We start from the raw sequence: 19,465 nt of genomic DNA, 5'->3' as shown, positions 1-19,465 counted from the left end.
TACTTTGTGCCGTAGCTCCCGTGGCGCCGCACAAATAATCCATTCACATCATCCACAATATGCAACTGCTGCTCATTACATCCATCAAAAACTGCTACTTTTTCCATTAGTACTTTTATTTTGTTCAGGACACCTTAGCTGGAGCCCCTGCTCCGGAGAAATAAAAATAAAAAAAGAGAAACACCTTTTTTTTAATTTGCTGATATATTAAGTCTGCGCTATGGTAAGTGCTTGTGCCTTTAAGTGATGAGAGTTTTTTTTTTTTTTTTTTTTTTTTTTATACAGCATTTATATACAGCGTCTATACATACAACATTCATACCAGTATGAGTGCTGTGGGCATGGCAGTCCACGTACACCCTCAGATTTTTACTGTACTCTTAAAAAAAAAGAAAGAAAGAAATAAAAGGCAGGAATAAACATTAAGAGTTGACATACACGCGATAACAAGAGAATCCAGAAAGCACCCGGTTCAAGTTGAAAGGAAAAAAAATAAGAGCATGCATATAAATCTTTGGGAATGGCTTCTGTTTAAAACATACATGGTTTATTCTACATTTTTAGAAGCTATTTTCACCTTTTTTTATTTATTTTTTAAAGGGAACGAGACACACACACACACACACACAGGGAGAAGAATGGGGGGTTGGAATGTGATGAAGTGTAAAAAAAACACCCAGAAACTAAATCAACACTGAAGTAAACACAAGAAATCACAATGTGATAGAAGTCACGGTTGCTTTTATCTCTACTTGAATTGAGCACAATACAAATAGAAACGTTGGGTTGTTTCTCTCCCGGAGTGCAGCGTGCTGATGGTACACTCCGGATGCGGTTCCTACTACACAGGTCATATCTAGTACATTCTAGCATACCAGCTGTTAAAGGTAAAAAACACAAGTTGACCCCCCCTGCTGCCTGCTCTACAGGTCAGCGCGCTCATAAGTCGTACTGGAGAATAGGCAGAAACTGGGACATACAACAGGAATAGGTTATATTCCACTGAGAGAGAGATTTGAAAATCTTTTTGGTTTGGCTTCATCTCTGATGGTCAACATATTATGCACATAAATATGTCACGGCGTGAATGTGGGAGCTTACTTGCGATGTCTGCTAAACTGGTTTCTGCTATGAACGTGCTGTGAGTGAGAGCGGCACCGTCGTATGCTGGTGTTTGCTGAAAGCCGTGTATGTACTTCTGTTGCAAATAATAAGAATGATATGTTGTGTTTGAGGTCCATGTCCACTAAAAGGTTTTGAAACGAGTGCGTGGGTTATTGACATCATCGTTTTGCGGGGGAGGCAGTGTCGGTAAGGGGTCAGTGTTGTGGGGCTGCGGTCAAACACGCACGCTTACAAAACTTTCACACGCTCATTTACAAACACACACTTCCTTGCGGAGGCGCGAGGGGGGGGGGGGGGGGGGGGCTCTCTACTTCTTCCTGTAGTTGCCGAGCTGGATGGCGGAGCGGTCGAAGACACAGCGGAAGGTGATGGGCTGGACTTCCCAGTAAGGAACGGGGTTGCTGAAGAGGCTGATGCCGGAGTACATGGCCTTCTTGGTGTTGAAGCCGGGGGGGCAGAAGTCCTCTGTTCCCACAGCGGCAATCTTGTTGGCATGGAGGTAGACCACCTAGAGAAGGGATTTAAATAATGACAATCATCAGTCACTGACGGGGACTCGGATGGCAGATGGAGAAGATAATAACATGTCAGAAAATAAATAATGACAGCTCAGCTTCACTGAGGAGGTTTAACTAAAAACAATGATGAAAAGAAGAAAGGCCGTCCTGTACTAGGACACTCTGAGATACCAAAGAGAGTATAAAAAACATATATGAACGTGAGAATTGCTGAAAAACATCCCGCAGCTGAGCAGGGAGAATATTAAGAAGTGAGGGGGAAGAGAAATCTCCTAGAAATAAGACAAAAGACAGAAAGTGCCAAAAACTCAAAGACTCAGACAATAAAAGTTCCAAAATCCAAACCAGATCCAAAATTATACACAAAGAAAGGTCATAATTAATTACATTTGGCTCCAATGGTACAATACTGAAGACAAAATAGAAAACTACAACGTTAAATAAAAACTAACCAGAACAAATGTGAACAATGGGAAAACAACATGAAGCTTAGTTCGGAGATTTAACCTCCTACTGTTGTTTTAAATTCTGCTTTAGATTTTTATTATTCTGTTTCCATTGTTGTGTTCAAATACTCCCACAGTTTGTTGGGAGGTATTTTCTTGTACACACTAGTTAACCAGTTAATAAATGTTTACTCCAAGCAAAGCTTAAGTTAAAAGATCTCGAATCAGGTTTGTTTACACTTCTCTCTTCTGCCAAAATCTGTGTTACCATCGTGTATCATCATGTTTGAGAAGCTACGAACACTCTCCTCAGTTTGTTACAGAGGTCGACTTGTGGTCGGGCAGAGAGAACCTGAACAAAGCACACGCAGCCGAGAGAGGATGAGCTCCGACGTCAGGAAGTGATACGAGCAGCATGACTGTGATGAGTTCATTTGATCATGTGGTGTGTTCAGAGTGACGGGCACCGCACCTGGATGTACTTGTGGTCGGGCAGGCCGGGGGGGACGCTGGTCAGGACGTTGTTGTCGAGGTGCAGCTCGCGCAGGTGGGGCACGTTAACCAGGGTGCTGTTCTCCACAGAGCTGATCTCGTTGTAGCTCAGACCCAGTCTGCAGGAAGAGTCAGAAGATCAGACGTGTGCAAAGAAGAGGAAGAAGGAAAAAACTCAACAATGTATTCAAGCTGCAACAAAGACACATTTCTGTTCTCCCTTGGTATTTCATGTTCCTGATAAAATAAACACAGTTAAACCAGTTAAATGAGCTAAACCAGTTATTTGATTATCCAAAAACTACTGTTTAGGTTTTGTTGTAGAGTAAATCAGATGAAAGCTAATGGCAGAGCTGGAGTGAAGCCGGAACATCTCACACACGTGGAAAACTGTGATAAACAGCACGAGAAATACATATTCTCATTTTAACAAAAGATGCAGTTAAAGTTAAATTTTTTTAAGTCATTAGGAATGAAATGCAACTTAAAGCAACACTGTCGAGTTTTTGCTGAGCCTCTGCAGCCACAAGTAATTAATTCTGTTCGGCTCCGAGTCTGAGCAGTTTAAATGTTTTTTAATGGACAGAAAACAAAGCTGAGAGTTTAACTGCCACTCACTGAACTGAGATACAGCTCAGGGCTTCATAGTGGTAATGACAGTTGCACCTTTCCTACAACCACTCAGTCAATGTACAAAGAGTCGAAAGGAAATCGTAAAGGTTGACGTGGATCACTGGTTTAAGAAGAGGGTGATGGTTTTCAGTACTTAGCCAGGTTCTTCAGGCCCTTGAAGCTGTCGGCTGACACCTTGCTGATTTTGTTTCCATCCAGGTGGAGCTCGGAGAGAGAGCTGGGAAGACCTGGCAGAGAGAGAGACAGAGATTACAATCCATAACTAAGGGACGACTCAAGAACAAAAAGGGATGGAAGCATGTTCATATAGAAAAGGATTCCTGCAGCAATTTGTTTTTAAGTTTTAATTTCAAGGTCGATCAAATCAAACAACTTAAAAAAAGCTTCTTGTGACATGTATGATTGTACTAAATACCTCTGGAGTGAGAGGGGATTGTTTGGAATCATTACACAGCGCAGTTTGTGTTTCTTTCAACTTTAAGCCCTTTGTTTCCCTGCACACTTAAATCCAAGCAGGCATTCTTTTCGAAAGGACATTGTTGTTTTTGGCCGAGTTTAACCGGCTGAAGATATCAGCCTCGTACCTTTGGGGATGTCTGTGATGCCCGTGTCTGCGATGCGAATGTAAGAGACTCTCTTCAGGTCAGAGAAAGCACTGGCCTCGATTCCAGCGCTCTTCAGAGGGTTGGAGCCGAGCTCTGAAAAAAAAGAAAAGGAGAGGTTGATACAACAGAAAGAAAGAAGAAAACAGCAGTAATGGATCACATCTATGAAGTTAATTCCCTTCCTGGTGTGTTACGGGAAGCTGAGTCACGAGTAAACAAAGTCTTGTGCAAGAGAAAAGTTTGTGTTTGAAACACAGATTCCGCAGCAGATTCCCACAGTTGTCACGGTTGGAACATAATTCTCACATTATTGTTCTTTAAGTGACTCAATCCACACTTTCTCCACTTCACACAGTTTTATGACATCTGTGGAGCAGGCAGGTTGAAAAGGAAAATTAATCTTATTAACCAATGACAATCGCCATTCATTGATAAAGCTGTATTTTAACATCAATTATGGGAAAATCTCACGAATAACCATCCAATAGCAGTTGATTTCCTTTTAAACCATCATTTACATCCATAAAAAAAAGCTCTACTCATTGGAGAGCAGCAGGTTCTTTATGTAGTCTGATCTGTTAACTCGCCGGAGGACTCCTTAGACCGAATAGTCCAGGAAATATGAGGAAGAACTAAATTCCCATTAGTCCAGTTCCATTTGCACTTCCACGATGATTTGTTGAATCTAGCAGTCCTCAGACCTGTTTGTCCTGAGGCCCTAAAAATAAATTTAGACCCTGGTTCCTCTGGTCAAAACGCAGGTAGAGGTAAAAAATATAAACTTTCCCAGTAAATCTATTGTGCTGGAAACAGGTAATATGATTCATTCAGATGTCCTTGTCCAAACCAACCTCAGAGAACAATCCAAATATAACATAGTGGAATATTACATTTAAGCACTGGTTTCACCCTCTGTAAATATTTTGATCATTCCTGCTGAGCTGCCATCCAGAGATCCTGGACATGCAGCACCTCAGAGGATGTGACCTACCGCTGGAAAATATGAGCCGTCCCCTCTCTGTCGACCCTCTTTCCACTATCCAAAAAAATATTCCTTAACACATCAGAAAGTGTTTTTAATCTCGTACCCATGACGATCATGTGGGACATGCCCTGAAAGGAGGACTTCTTGATCTTGGTGATGGCGTTCTCGTGGATGCGGAGCTCCTGCAGGCTCTTGGGCATGTTGGCGGGGACATCCTTAAGATTGTTCTTGGACAGATAGAGGCGCTGCAGCTTGGTCAGAGGACTCAGGGCCTTGGCATGGATCACCGTGATTTTGTTGTTCACCAGAATCAGAGCCTATAATGGAGCAATAGGGCAAGTTAGTGAAATGTATCTGAACATCTCGGCTCAAAAGCTTAATTCAAGGAATTCGGTCCGGCATCAAACATTTAATGGATTAATGTGGAGTCAGAACTCTGGGTATTAGTTTACAGTTTTTTTCTCAAATCCAGTCTGTTTTTTGTTAAAATCCACATCACCGTTTATAATTTAACTATGGAATTCAGGAACAACCACTGCTGCCAAAAGCACCACAAGACCGTAGAAAATATGTGCTTTCCGAATTAGATTAAACAAAAAGAAAACATCTGGAGCTCAGCGGCTCATCGATACTCAAAACCGGTTTCTGCTTGGTTCAAATGGAACGGCCATGTTTGAAGCTACTTTAAGTTAATGCATTTTCAGAGGAATCACACTTCTGCTTTACGCTCTCGTGAAAGAAGGCCAAACGTTAGGTATGTGGTCCCTTCCCCTCGAGAGGCCGGTTGCATTACAGTGGAAACAGCCACAGCTGTCCGACAGAGGTATTTACTGCGAGCAGGAAAGCTGCAGGAGTTTGGAGGTGTGGGGCTGCGAGACTGCTGCGGCTCACGGGTGAATAGTTTCCATGCACCTGGTGACATGGGGATTCACTGTTTCTGCTAAAAGCTGCGAAGACAGAAGTGTTTTGGGCGGGCAGGAGGAGGAGGAGGAGGAGGAGGAGGAGGAGGAGGAGGAGGAGGAGGAGGAGGAGGAGGAGGAGGAGGAGGAGGAGGAGGAGGAGGAGGAGGAGGAGGAGGAGGAGGAGGAGGAGGAGGAGAACTCAGGTGGTAGATGATTCATGGGGCCTGATGGTTATTGATTGGTTTTACTCTCTGAGCTGCGAATTGTTTGACAGTTTTTAGGCAACACACTCATCACAGCTGCTCATGATCTGTCCATCCACACACACACGTATATTTCTCAGTTTCTCTTGTTGCATCTGTTTTGTTCTCCTGATGATCATCATGTCTTCATATTGAAGAGGGGCTGCAAAGAGTGTAATGGTTACATAAGACCACATTACATAACATGAGGGACCAGAATGGCCCTCAGCGGAGTGCCAAGGTCCGACAGTCGCCTTAAATGCAATCAAGCTGCACCAAATTTCAAACACTCATGGATATCAGTTGCATGAATGTGTCGGGTTTTCTTTCATCCATTAACTAAGAAAAGAAAACAGCGAAAAACGCCCTATCTATTAATGTTACGGAAAGTTAAACAAATTTCGTTTTGTTTTGTTTCGTTGAAATCCGATCAGCTGTTTTTGTAAAATCTTGCTCAAAAACGGTCAAACATCCTCCTCGGCAACAACACGCAGTGAACACACATGCAGCTCTGCGGACGGAAGTCAAACGTCTCTTACGTGCAGCCCTTTGAGGTTCTTGAAGTCGTTCTCCTTGATCTCGGTGATCTTGTTGTTCTGCAGGTCCAGCAGGGTGGTGTCGTCAGGAATGTCCCCGGGAACGGACGTCAGACCTGGTGATGAGACACATCGTTAATGTTAAAAGATTGAGATCAAAGTTCGGGCAAAGATATGGACAATCGCTGTTTGTAATTTCAGAATGATTTAGATAAATTCTCCGTACGTTAAAATAGTAATTGAGAATTGTCTGTTCGGCGTTAGCTTCCTGCTACTCTCTTGAAGTGGCTTGGCCTTAGTTGCAAAAAGGCTAATGTCACATAGTTCAGTACATCAGCTTCTTTTAATAGTAGCTAAAAATGTTTTTTTTTCTGACTTTAAACTAAATATGTTGCTTATTAAAGCATAACAAATAAATACGCTAGATTTTTAAGGTTTTCTGCGACTCTCAGCTCTTTTAAACTCTTATAGATCCAAATTCAAATGGACAGAATCAGGAAACATAGTTAAATGGCATTTACAGGAGAAACACTCTGAAATAACAAGGTCTGCTTTGTCAGTGTAGCGCGCTACATAAAGTCTCACTGCCAGGGTCCTGTGCATGGCGAGGTTTACGGTGACGTCCTTCAGCGGCCTAATAACTATTTGATGTGCTCTGATGCACAAAATGGTGAAAATGGACCTTAAAACTAATTTCTTCCGGGATCGAGTATAAGCGCCTGCATACCTGGACACTGAGCTAACACTCACTCGTTAAGCTTGGACTTGAAATATGGTACGTCATGGCTGATGTGACACAGGAAACATCATCTGTAGTGAAAGTCTGTTTGGCTGATGGGAGTGAAGGCAGCTGGATGTTATTGTGTTTGCTTTTAGGCGCCCGTGGTAACGCAAATAAATACCCTGAGATTCATAATGTGCAGTTTACCTATCAGAGGAAGAGGCGTAGAATAAACTGTTTAACAAAGAAGCTTAAAACCTCAGCATCGCCAATCCACATACGTTCGGTACGTCTGCGCTCGTTTCGTCCTGAGAGCTCAAACTTCTGTTGAAGCTCCATCCAAGGTTTGCTTTTCTGTCAGCTCGTCCAGCTCGGCAGTGGACGACCCACAAACCATCACAGCTGTTTGTGGTCACCACCATCATTACAGCACCACTCGATGCACCGCTATACTATCACTTACATTTCTCATTGTTCTCGAGGTCAGACTTTCTCAGCCTTTGCAGTTTTGAATACTCTTTTATACTCTGTTCTCCATTTTGTCTCAATTTAACCAATTAGCTGGACGTATTTTCTGCAGATGTATTCTCACCATCGTGAAGCTAATCTGTTAGAATGTGTGTGTATGTGGAATTAGAGAAATTAAAGATTTCAAAATGTAATAAAAATGCTTTGTTGAGTGGATTTTCCCAAAATATTATCCAGATTTCCAAAAAAATGGCTTTAAACCAACTAGAGAGAATCAATAGAGAATGTGTGGACTTTTTCCACCCCTGATTAATTGTCGTCTCACTTTTCAGCTGTTAATCTTTAGAGAGAAATTTGACTGGGACTCGTCTCGCCTTCACTATTATAGTCATGATGAATGGGGCTATTCTAATCCAGAGAATTGGGATAGAAGGTGAATGATTGCTTTGGAACATTTCAGCTCTTTCTGTCAGTGTTTAAGTAACATCCTCTCCTGCTCTGTCCGAGTTGAGTTGTCACATCAAAGGCCCGATTGCCACATAGGTCAGAGTGAGTTTGGAGTTTTTGGTGGGTCATCCAGAAGTGTGGGTGGATGCGTCTGCACTTCTTACACAATCAGTGCACATAAAATACATGTTTTTCCACTGAGAGAATTTAGCCATTAGTCATTAAAGAGTAAACTTTACACTTCTACAACGAAGAACAAAAAAGCTGTTGTTTGAGTCACACAACTGGAAAAGTAATCACAACTCATTTGAACCTTGGGCTAAGTTTTTCTCTTCCATCATCCTGCCAGAAGCAAATGCACTGGGAAAAATACATGCATGTGTGATGGTGAGCAGACGCTGCCTTGCACTGGTCTGTGTGTGTGTGTGTAAAAAATCACGTGTTTATTCCTGTGTGTCTCGAGTGTGTGTTTGCTTGGATGCCAGCGGGTCTGGGGAACAGATGGAAGAGTGGGGGCCGACTTCGCCTATTCAGAAGTTGAGAATCCGGCCAATGAGCTGCATCTCCGGGGAGAGAGTGCTGCTGCTGCTGCTGCTGGCGGCTGGGCCCCGGCAGCAGCACTGATGTAATGGAACCAGTCTTTTCCTGCACATCACTCACTCCGCCTGTCTGTCGCTCTGACTCCTCCGCCTGTCTGTCGCTCTGACTCCTCCACCACCTGTCTGTCTACAACTTCTTTGTTCCCTGCATCATATGTGTCCTGGATCAGTCGCATCGTTCATCGTACTCTAGCAACCTTATCGCTCGTACGCTCACTAAAGCCATGAAAATGTGCAGAAAAACAGTGTCCGGACATTTTCTGGAGTTTGCCTTTGGTATATGAAGAAAGTAGCAGGAGATTGTCTGTGTCAGACGCTCTCACAACAACAGGAAAATATCCAGAAAATTCCGGCGAGGGCTGGAGTCTGATTAGAGATTAAAGGAGGCAGGACATGAGGTATAAATCGCCGGTTTTTGTTAACGACACTGGCATCAGCCAATTCTGACAAAACTTCTCAAATATCATTGTTTTTTGAAGTTGACGTCTTTGTCGGAGACGTCTTTTATGTGAATGTGTCTGGTTATGTCTTTCTTCTCTTTTCATTTTGTCCTCCCGGTGTGTCCATCTGTATCAGCCCCCTCTCCTTCCTCTGTCTCCACGCAGCTTGTGCCCCTCCCTGTGCAAACAAAGGCTTAGCAAAAAAACCCCTACTGTGTCGAGAAGCTGGTTTACGTAATACACAAGAATAAATTAGGTCAGGGACATTTCTGTGGCGAAGTTTACCGGATGACTCAAGCTCTTGCATTTGCCATACATCAGGTTAAACAAACAGAACTGATCAACTCCAAACTCCGACAATCACGATTTAGTAAACTGTTGTGACTGTTGCTGGAGCAAAACGCTGACTAAGTGTGTGAGTAAACGTAACATTCGGAGACAAGTTTTGGAACATTTAAGGATTTGTTTCAGGACTCTCAGGGCTAACCTTTAATCTTCATCGTTGTTTGAGAAAACATTTCTGCCAAGAGTGAGGAAATACTGTAATTGCTACAGGAAGCTGAATAAGACTCACATCTGGGAGTGTTTAACTTATCGACACCGGTGTCATGTTCTCTGGAGGACGCAGAGTCTAATGCGGAACATAATACACCCCTGGAATGACCCCGTGGGTTCGGGTGGGTGGAGGAGACAGGCAGGCTTGTAAAGTCAGAGACTCTTTCTCTCGTATGGACTCAGCATCTGACAGTTGTGTGGAATCCAGGCCGCGGCATCGAATGGAGGCTTGGGTGACGAGAATGGATGTGAACACGAGGATTATGAAACTGTTTCCTAACTATATTAATTAACATCAAAGCACTGATTGAGATACATGACGAATTTGTGGAGCCGAAATGAACAGTTTTTTGTCTTATCCGTTTTGTATTAAGACGTCACAGCTCTGGGTGACTGTGAATCGCATTAGAAAACAATACAAATAATAGAAAATGATTAAGTACACATTCGAAGCAGATTCAATGTATTATATGAACCACTTATACAAAAACGTGGCACATTAAATGAATGGCAATGTGAAGGGAACATGAATGGTGTCGTACAGGTGTCTTTTCTTACCGAGGTCAGAGCACTGGATCACACGAAGGTGGCACTGGCATCTGAAGGGGCACTTGGGTCCCTCGGGCTGGGGAGGAGGATTCAGAACAGGACTTATATCACCTGATCCCGCCTCATCCTCCATCATGAAGTCTAGGAAGCCAGATTGGCGGAAGGGCAGAGCCCAGCAGGCGGTGACGAGGAGCAGAGAGAGACAGGCCGACCTCATGGCGCTGCTAGCAGGGAGCCTGAGGACGAGAGGACACAGTTCAAAGGTTTGAGAGGAGACTTTGAAAACAGTTTGCTTATGATTAGTTTGTAAACTGCTTTGAGTAACCATCTGTTTCTGATTTACTGTCATAATCGAAAGGAGAAGAAAAGAGTGAAAAATATATTTTCCGAGTGGCAGCGACTCAAAGGCGAATGTAGGGACGCCGCGTGAGAAAGACAGAATAAGAGACAGACTGACATGAAGTCCAGAGAGGCAAAGGTCAAAAGTCAAAGGTGAAAGGTGGAGGGTCGGGGGCTGGAGCGTTCAACACTTGGGTGTAAGAACTTAGCAAGGTCAGCCTAATAAGCTATTTAACAGTGCAGTTTTTCAGCAGAAGGTCAAAGGTGACGGAGCAGAGGTTGGTGCGAAGCCAAAACCAAACTTTGTGAGAAGTTATGGAATTTTCAATAAGACAAAACAAACAGAAACACAACTAGTGAGCTACTCTATCGTTTTTCCACAATAAAATTCACCAGTAATGTTTGCTGTTTGTCTTTTCTCCAAGTGTTGATCTATGTAGAAACAACACCAGCTGCTGAATGAGTCACATCTACATTAGCTTCTTGCAGCGACACACGGGGGAAACATCATGAGACGCTGTGATCTACTGCAGAATACCACATCTTCTTCTCTGCAGCAATGAATCACAGTGATTCATGTGTTTGCAAGGGGACTTCATGGTGTCATTGTGTGTCAGGAGATACAGTAAAGAGGAGGCGAGTGTCCAGAGTCAGCAGGAGAATCCTGATTCTTCATGTAGTCATCTATTTCTAAACACAACCGCAACCCTTTGGACCCAATCACAAATTCAAATCCAGCGTGTACATCCACTCAAACTCCCTGACCTTTTTTTATGCACACACACACAAACCAACACACACTCACGTCTCAAAGACCTAGCAATCTGCTTGTCAAGCGTGAAGCCAAGAGTCACTGCTTCCCTCTCTGTGCCACAATAATTGAAGGGCGGATTTTAGACGCGGCTGCTAACAAATGATTTGGGAGCAGTTGGTTTTCAGCAGCCCTTGACCTGAACAGTATGACCAGGATGATGAAACTGACCCAAAACCGTGGTAGTCAAAAACCATTCTGTGTCATTTTATATGCATCTGTATGATGCTTATGTCTATTTACTGTCTGTTATTTGTGTTTTTGAGAACCGCGAAGAAAGAATTAAGCTCATATATTAAGGCTAAAGCAGGTTGTACATAGTTCTTTATATGTTTACATACTGTACGTGTGAAAAGAGAGTTTTTCGTGGTCCGTTTCTCTGAGAATGACAGAGAGAGAGAGAAGTGCTGATGTAGTATTCTACAGGTTCGGGTTACATCAGGTCACAAGGATCACGGCTGAGAACAACTCTCTCAACACAAACTGTAATTATAGACCTCGTCCACAAAACAGCCACGGCTCTGACACACTGTACAGCTCCAGGCCAGTGGTTACAGTGCTCGCATACAGTATGACCGAACTTGAAATCCCTTCAACTCAGAGGAGGCTTGTGTTGGATGAGATATCTACTGCCTCTTAATACTTCTATTTTGTTGCTCTTGTTCTGTTGCTATGAAGTGGAAAAACTTGGAGAACACCCAGTAGGCTGATTTCATGCGTCGGCACTCTGAGCCTGGAAGTGTCACAACAATGTTTAATGTCTAGAAGCAGTTTTTCCACTCGGAGACATGGAGAACGTTCTATAGTGGGAGGCGCTGAAACAAAGAGCCCTGGTCTCCAGAGGACACGCTGTTCTAGTCTTCAACACACTGAGTAATCTTGGCTGCGTTGGACTCTCATATCTCAGCCGAAAGCTCAATCCAACCAAAACCCTGTCTGCAGACTTGGCAGGAATGTTCAGCCGTTCTTTTGGATTCAGCGACGTGAAGCGCTCCTGGGTCCATCAGCGCTTGTAGATGCTTTTGATGGTTCGTTTTATCCTGAAAAGATGCCAGATGGGTTGGGCTCGTCTTGTAGTACGATATGTTCAGTGCCAATAAAAGTATTTGGGAGTCAGTTTATCAAGCTTTCATTGTGGTGCCGGTGTCATGAACTCCTCACATCTGGCACATGTTGCAGGCTAAAACATTCAGTATTATCTACAAAGCCTATGGAGCATCAGCGCTGCTCCATGGAGCAGCGAAGCAAACAAAAAAATAGGAGGTTTCGCTGCTGATTACTGAACCGAATCTCCCTGCTCTGACCCATGACCACGAGCACATAAACAGATATACATGCACATGTGCCTCGGTATCTAGGGTCTCAGAGGGTCCTTGTGTCCTGCCATCAATCCATCAGTCTTTGTCTGTAAACGTTTCAGCAGCTTTTAATGTCAGCCAGACAGGCGTGAGGAAGAGGTCTCAGACTGAGCTCTGGGAACATTTAATGGCTGCACGATTGATCCAAGTACAAGAGTTATTACTTTCTCATTAGATGCAGGAGTTGTTGATGATAAAATTAAACAATAATTTAAACAAAATCAGGAAAAGGGAATGGGAGGATTTTCAGGGATTATTAATTGGGACATGAATTAACTATGTTTAAACTATGAGTGGCATATATATGATTGCATCTGGGGGTTTTGTATTTCTAAATTTCCAGCAGGGATGAACCTGTGAAGAAGATGCATGAGGCGACCTGCTGCGCCCCAGGCATCACTTCTTCATTACCAAGGTGCTCTAATGTGTCTGCAGGCCCTGAAGGAAGGCCGCAGACACACAGACACACACACACACACACACCTGAAGGATCATGCTGGGACATGACTTAAACATGTGACCTCCACATCTTGCCAGTATCAGCATTTCAAAGAAGATTCAACTCTCTGTTCTCAGATAAGTGTCATTCTTCTTATCATTTTCAATGAAACCTCAAAGTTACAAAAAGATTTCGGTTTTAAATCCTGCAGCTCTTTTTTTCAAACTGATGCACAACTCAAATGTAAGTATATATTTTGTAGAATCACCTGATTTTGATAATTAATATGATGGTTTTATATATTGGGTAAACCAACTGTCAACATGAACCAATTATCGAATATATGCACAAATCAAACAGCTGTATTATTTGCATCTCAAGAGTAATTGCACTAACATTTTTACTTTGAATTAAACTTTTATTTTTTTTCATTATGCATCAGTTCTTTGTTGCTGGCCAGTATCACATCGTAACCCAACTCTGAGCCAGTTAACAAGATGAAAATGGAACAGGCTTTATTCACAAGAAGTAGACTGACACTAATCAGTGCATAACTGGTTCACATTCAAGTTTCCTAGTAATGGACTTTTGAAATGTCACTGAACAAAAAACCCTCAAACATGCATAATTTGAAAATCTGCTTGAGCAGCGGTAACTATTGGAGGACGATGCATCCAATGAATTTGGCCATTTCATTTTGGACTTGATTCTGAAAAATGTATGTTTTGTGAAACAGGATTTCCTTGGAAAGTAAGTCTGCAAGCCATGTTCCTCTAAACCTCAATCATTGGTGATTCACTTTGTATCTTCAACTGCACTGAGGGAAATGCTGGTTTGAAAGCAATCCCAAAGAAAGTGAAGGGAAAGTACAGAAAGTTCTGCACATAGGACGATGGGAGGTATGGGAAATTGTATCAAAAAACAATAAGCTCAGATAAAGTTTGGTCTGAATTCCCAAAAGATTCTCAGTCCACCATATCCCAGAAAAGGATATGTGGTAAATGGAACGCTAACCGTTTTCTTTTTCATCTCTCGAGTCTCCGAAACCTGCAACTCATCATCCTGTGTGACAAGAGAAAAAAAGGGGAGGAGGCTGACATTTCCTGCGGCGACGGCGGCATCCTTGTCAATTCTCCTGTCTCCTTCTTTTGTCTCCTCTCTCTCCCCTTCTTCCCTTCCTCCACTTTCCTTCCCCCCAAAGTCTGGCCCCAGCATTACTAATGATTCCCAGACAGGAAGCAGAGCTCGCATGAGGGAGTAGAGTAATTTTCCCTCCTTTGCTTTGTCACTTTCTCCTCTTTGTCACGGGACCTTTCACTGAAACCACCGAGCTCAGGAAATCAAGCAAAATCATTAGCTGAACTTCACAAATCTTTCAGTGAAATATCTGCAGCAGAGAAGAAACAGATTTGAAGATTTTTGCAAGTTTTGGTTTTTAGCAGCATGTTGTGATGAAGGAAGCAATATAAAGCAGACACCAGCTATCACCCCCCCCCCCACACACACACACACACACACAAGCCTCCATCCACCTCTGCTGCTCGTCTGTCAGCCATGAATCACTGGAAGGTATTTACAAGGCCACAGGACATTTAAAACACGTGTGGCCCTTTTAACCCATCCGCAAATGAATGTGAGCTCCCCTCCCACATGGTTGCATAAACACATGCTCAGACACATACGGCTGATTGATAACAATGCTGAAGTTTTTTCTTGGGAAACTTGGTTTTATGAGTTTTATCTTTGGCCTTGGCCGTGGTCTGAGGAGTCAGTGGTCATTATTCTCAGCAAACGTCTGATACATCGGGGGATTTTGTAAGTGAGATTGTTCATCTGAAAATATGCAAAGACGCGGCCAACAAACAATTTCGGAGCCATAACATTCTTTGTAATAAGGGGTCAGGCCAGAACAGTCGTGTTTGGAAAGGAGCTGCCCATCGTTAATGCCTGCACGGGAGGTTTTTGAGTTCAAGAATGCTAAAGACTCTCCCTTTAATCAATATCATTTCTGTAGTCAGACCTGTTAATAGTATTATAACACGTCTGTTGTTTGGAGCCCCAGCATGAGAAAGCAAGCAAGTGGTTAAGCCACAGTTTAGCCGTTCCATGAGGAGAGCTGTCGGCATGCCATCAACCTCAGTCCCATTATCAACAGTCTGCGCTGCATAGACGTGGACAAACTGCCCAACCCTCGCTCCCTTTCTTCTCTTTCCATCTCCTCCTCCCAATTAAAGCTCTCTCCTTCCCTCCCATAGCTTATGGTATTTCTCTTTCACTGTCTGACCCTTAAAACGTTGGCTAGAAAGACTGACATGTGGAACTTTCCTGTATTCCAGTGAGCGACAAAAAAAGCCTTTATGGCTGATGTCTATTCCATTCCATTGTTCTATTGCTCTTTTTGACCCGAAGAGTTGAAGTCCAGATGGAAAGAATGCAGCCCCTGAGTGCAAATATGGGCCATGTCTCGTCCAAAGCTTTGGTTCACTCATTCCTGGACCAAATGCTAAACATCTGCTCAGCTTGACTCCAAAATATGAACCAGTGAGATACTTTTATTGCTTTGAGTATATGCTTGTACAGGGTTTGTGCTCCTTTTAACTTATATTCTATTCTAAGTTCCACTTCTGATACTATTTTGTTTGTCTCAGTTTTTCCCTTGTTCAGTTTCAATTCAGTGCAGCTGAACCCTATTAGGTTTTGTCCCTGCTGGCAGAAAGGATGTAATGAGTTAGCTGAGAGTTGTGTGGTGGCTTTGCCGGGAAGCCTTAAGACCTCTCTTTGAAAGAAGAAGCTGTACCATTATGGGATTAATGGCACTGTGTGTTGCCAGGTACAGCTTTTTTCATCTCCTCTTCAAAGCCCCACACTTTAAAGTTGCCCCTAGCAATTTGGGCCCTGTTCTGCTCATGTGAAAACACAGCAGCAAGCGCTACAGAGAGGGTTAATTTCCAGAGGAACACAGCTCCAGAGCAGACAGATAAGAGATTGGGGTTGAAGTGGTCTGGATGCAATCTAAACTAAACCACTGAGATGGAACGTGTCAGGAGCAGTAGAACTCACAGCTATTCCAGTAAGTCTTGTCATGCAGTAATGGGTTGAATTAACACAATGAAATGCTCATTGTTGTTTCAGCTTTTCTTTCCCCTCATTTCTGTGTCGACTGTTCAAACCCAACAGGGACAGAAAGAAAAGAGAAAAGGAAAAAGAAGAAGTGAGCTAGATTTGCAGAAAGAAAATCTTACTTTTCAGCCTGGCAGTCTTTCAACCACTTGTCATTATGAAAGCATAACAATTCGGATTGACTTGTGCATGTGCAAAACTAACACACTTGAGGATGGCAGCTCCATATACAAACAATTGTCCAAACACTTAATTTGGTCAATTGCCACAAAGAGCAACACATTAAAAAAGCTGCAAATGGAAACTGTAACTAAAAATATCACATGGCCCTCAGCGGTGGATACTTTGGAGATACTTTGCCTCGAGGCCAGAAGAATAAGGTTTTTTTTGGCAGGGGGGTTGAGGTACCAGCATCAACAGCACCACCACACCCCCTTCACTAGCTGCTGGTCTTTTCACTCAGCTGCATGCAGATTGGACTGGAAATGATTAAGGTCTCTCATCACAAAGCCAAGAGCGTTGTTTGAACAAGACCTGGCAACATATTTGGAATATTCACAAGACAACAAACACACACAGAGACACACACACACGTACAAAAGTACACATGAAAAGCTGAGCAGAAGGGTAAAAGCAACATGAAGTAGAGAATCAAACATCCTCACATGCATCTTATATAAAATAAATGAAATGACATCATCTGCAAACAACGTGACTTTCAAATCATGAATAACAGATCCTGTCATGTTTGCATTTATGCAGAAAGTCAGTTAAGAAAAGAGAAATTTGACACATTCTCAATGTTTCTCTCCCACTTTTCAAAATTAGTCCAAAGTGAAACCTAACTCCTGCTTTTTAAGCTCATTAAAACCCTGACTTTTCCTCTGGAGGAGCTGAAAGATTCACCTACCTGTTCTCAGTAAAAGTGAGGCAAAGAGAGCGAGATGAGCTTGACTCCCAAAAATCCAGTCGAGTGGGGGATGAGACTGTGAAGTGGCTGCGAGGGCCTATGGGGTAATTGGACTCGGAGCGCGTGCAGCCAAGATCAAGCAGGTGTGCTCTGTCACAACAAGGGGAGGAGAGAGAGAGAGGGCAAGTGAGGAAGGGAGACAGAGGGGAGAGAGAGGAGAGAGACAGATGGAGGGAGGGGTCCGGCCGTCGAGCTCCTCTCAGGACCGAAACAATTGGTGGAGGACTTCCCCCGTTCTCGCTGCCTGCTCCGAAAACAGCTGGAAATGGAGAAGGGTGGGAGAAAAAAAAGAGAGAGAGAGAGTGCAGGAAGAGGGAGCAAAGAGAGAGAGAACGAGAGAGAAGAAACAGGGAGAGGGAAGAAAAAGGCAGAGAGTTGGAGTTTGAAGCAAAAAGCAGTGATTCGGCTGGCAGCCATGCTCGCTATGACATCTGGTAATGATAGGTCCTCTGTGGAGCTTCACTGAGAACTCTGCACAAAACCCTTTCTCCTTCTTTCACACTCGCTGTGCCATTCATCCTCTTTCAGACGCTACACAAAACAACACAAACACACACACAAACTCACAAGTTCCACTATCCCCGCAGGAACACTTTGACAATAATCCCTGTCCCCTCATCCAAAACTTATCCATCATCAGTAAATGCCTAAATTGAACCCACACCCGTAATCTCATCCTGATCAACACCTACCCTTCCCGGAAACATGTCTTCACTCTAAGCTCTCACGCTTTACATCTGGGAGAATCGTTAGGGAAGGTCCCGATAAGGAAGACAAGTCCCCACAATGTCACAATGTGAGTGGGTGAACAGATTTAGGTCCACACACACTTTGTCCCTTTCTTAGTCCTCATGAAACCCCATTGTCAATGCTGTGTCAAACTTAACAAATTTACACTTAGATGCATTTTTATGCTAAAAAAGAGAGAACTAGGCCCTTGCAACATCTCAAAAGCATTATAAGATGTCATGTCTTGTTTAAAAGTTCATACTCTGTACCATAAATTTGTCTTCCCTATCTGTGACAGTTCTTATGGTGGTGCTACAGGGAAAGTCAGGGGATCTCCAAAGCGATTAAGGCACAATTTCCTGTATTGCCATTGGACTTAAATCTGGACCTTGTGCACGTTGAACTGGTCCTGCCAAAGCTGGATCTAATCAGGTCAGCAGTGGGGGAGTGGGGGTGCAGCGGACTGGTTTTTTACCCCAAGTGAACCAGACCTCATTTAATCATTGTGTCTGGATGGCGTCAGGGGGGCTACTGTGTCATGCTGGTGCACAAGTGTTTCAAGTTTAACTTGTGCATTAGCTAACATCTCCACCAGCGACCAAGGCTCTCCGCCTCTACCTGCCCCCTTGATGTAATTTACCCTGGTTCATAAAACCAGCTATTGACCCGTGACTGGAAATGACGATCCATGAATACAGACTTTAACTTGTTGATCTCTATTCCGAAACATCTCTTTGGAATATCTTTTTGCAGAAAACCTGATTAAAAAAACATTGTGTGGGACACTTTTGGTTTGATGTTGTTCAGAATTCTTTTTAAGTGCACGGGCGACGAGAGTTTAAACTAAAACACGTGTCTCACCTGCAGCAACTGAAGATCTTGTTCCCTCTTAAATCATTTACAATCAAATCTATTACTTTTGGCTCAGCAAAAAGTACTTTCTACCTCCCAGTGTTCTCTCCCTTTATGTTCGCTTCGTCTTTTGCTCTTTATCTTCAAGGCTGAAAAGGATCAGATAGCAGAAGAGCAGGTCTCATCCTGTCTGGCCGTGTCTCTCTCAGCTTGACAGTGTTTCTCTGCAGGAGGCAAATTGTAGACCATAGTTGAACAGAACCCAGATGTACTGAAATAGTCCATCTTAGTCTCAAGAAGATGGCTATTTGGTAGAAGTAATTTCGCAGAAAATAATGACCTAAGCTGCCATGAATTTTGTTGCCTGAGGTCCAAGCTACAATCCTCTGCAGACCTAAATAAGCTCAAATTGAGTCCCCAGAAGGAAGGAAAAGAGGATGAGACCAGCGTGGAAAAAGGTCAAAGGCCGGGAGGATTAAGACATGACGTGTAGTATTGGATAAAGCCAGGTGTCCAATGTAAAGGCTGAGATCATACTAGGAAAAATTTGTCAATAAAGGGCTCAAGAGTGGAGAGAATCCTGT

The 19,465-nt window shown here is 43.3% G+C and overlaps 1 protein-coding gene across 1 annotated transcript; it reads right to left on the bottom strand.

Moving 5' to 3' along the window:
- Positions 1–1,430: 1,430 nt before the first annotated feature.
- On the bottom strand, positions 1,431–17,524 carry dcn (decorin). Its single transcript, XM_061067087.1, has 8 exons — positions 17,241–17,524; positions 10,273–10,499; positions 6,488–6,600; positions 4,908–5,121; positions 3,799–3,912; positions 3,348–3,441; positions 2,562–2,700; positions 1,431–1,633 (listed from the first exon to the last, which is right to left on the bottom strand). Exons 2-8 carry the CDS (start codon positions 10,478–10,480, stop codon positions 1,433–1,435), a joined length of 1,083 nt encoding a protein of 360 aa, XP_060923070.1. The 5' UTR covers positions 10,481–10,499; positions 17,241–17,524; the 3' UTR covers positions 1,431–1,432.
- Positions 17,525–19,465: the final 1,941 nt, after the last annotated feature.

This window comes from Limanda limanda, chromosome 1 (genome assembly GCF_963576545.1).
Source record: "Limanda limanda chromosome 1, fLimLim1.1, whole genome shotgun sequence".
Lineage (NCBI taxonomy): Eukaryota > Metazoa > Chordata > Actinopteri > Pleuronectiformes > Pleuronectidae > Limanda > Limanda limanda.
The sequence above is the reverse complement of the archived record's forward strand: the minus strand, read 5'-3'. Positions and strand labels throughout refer to the sequence as shown.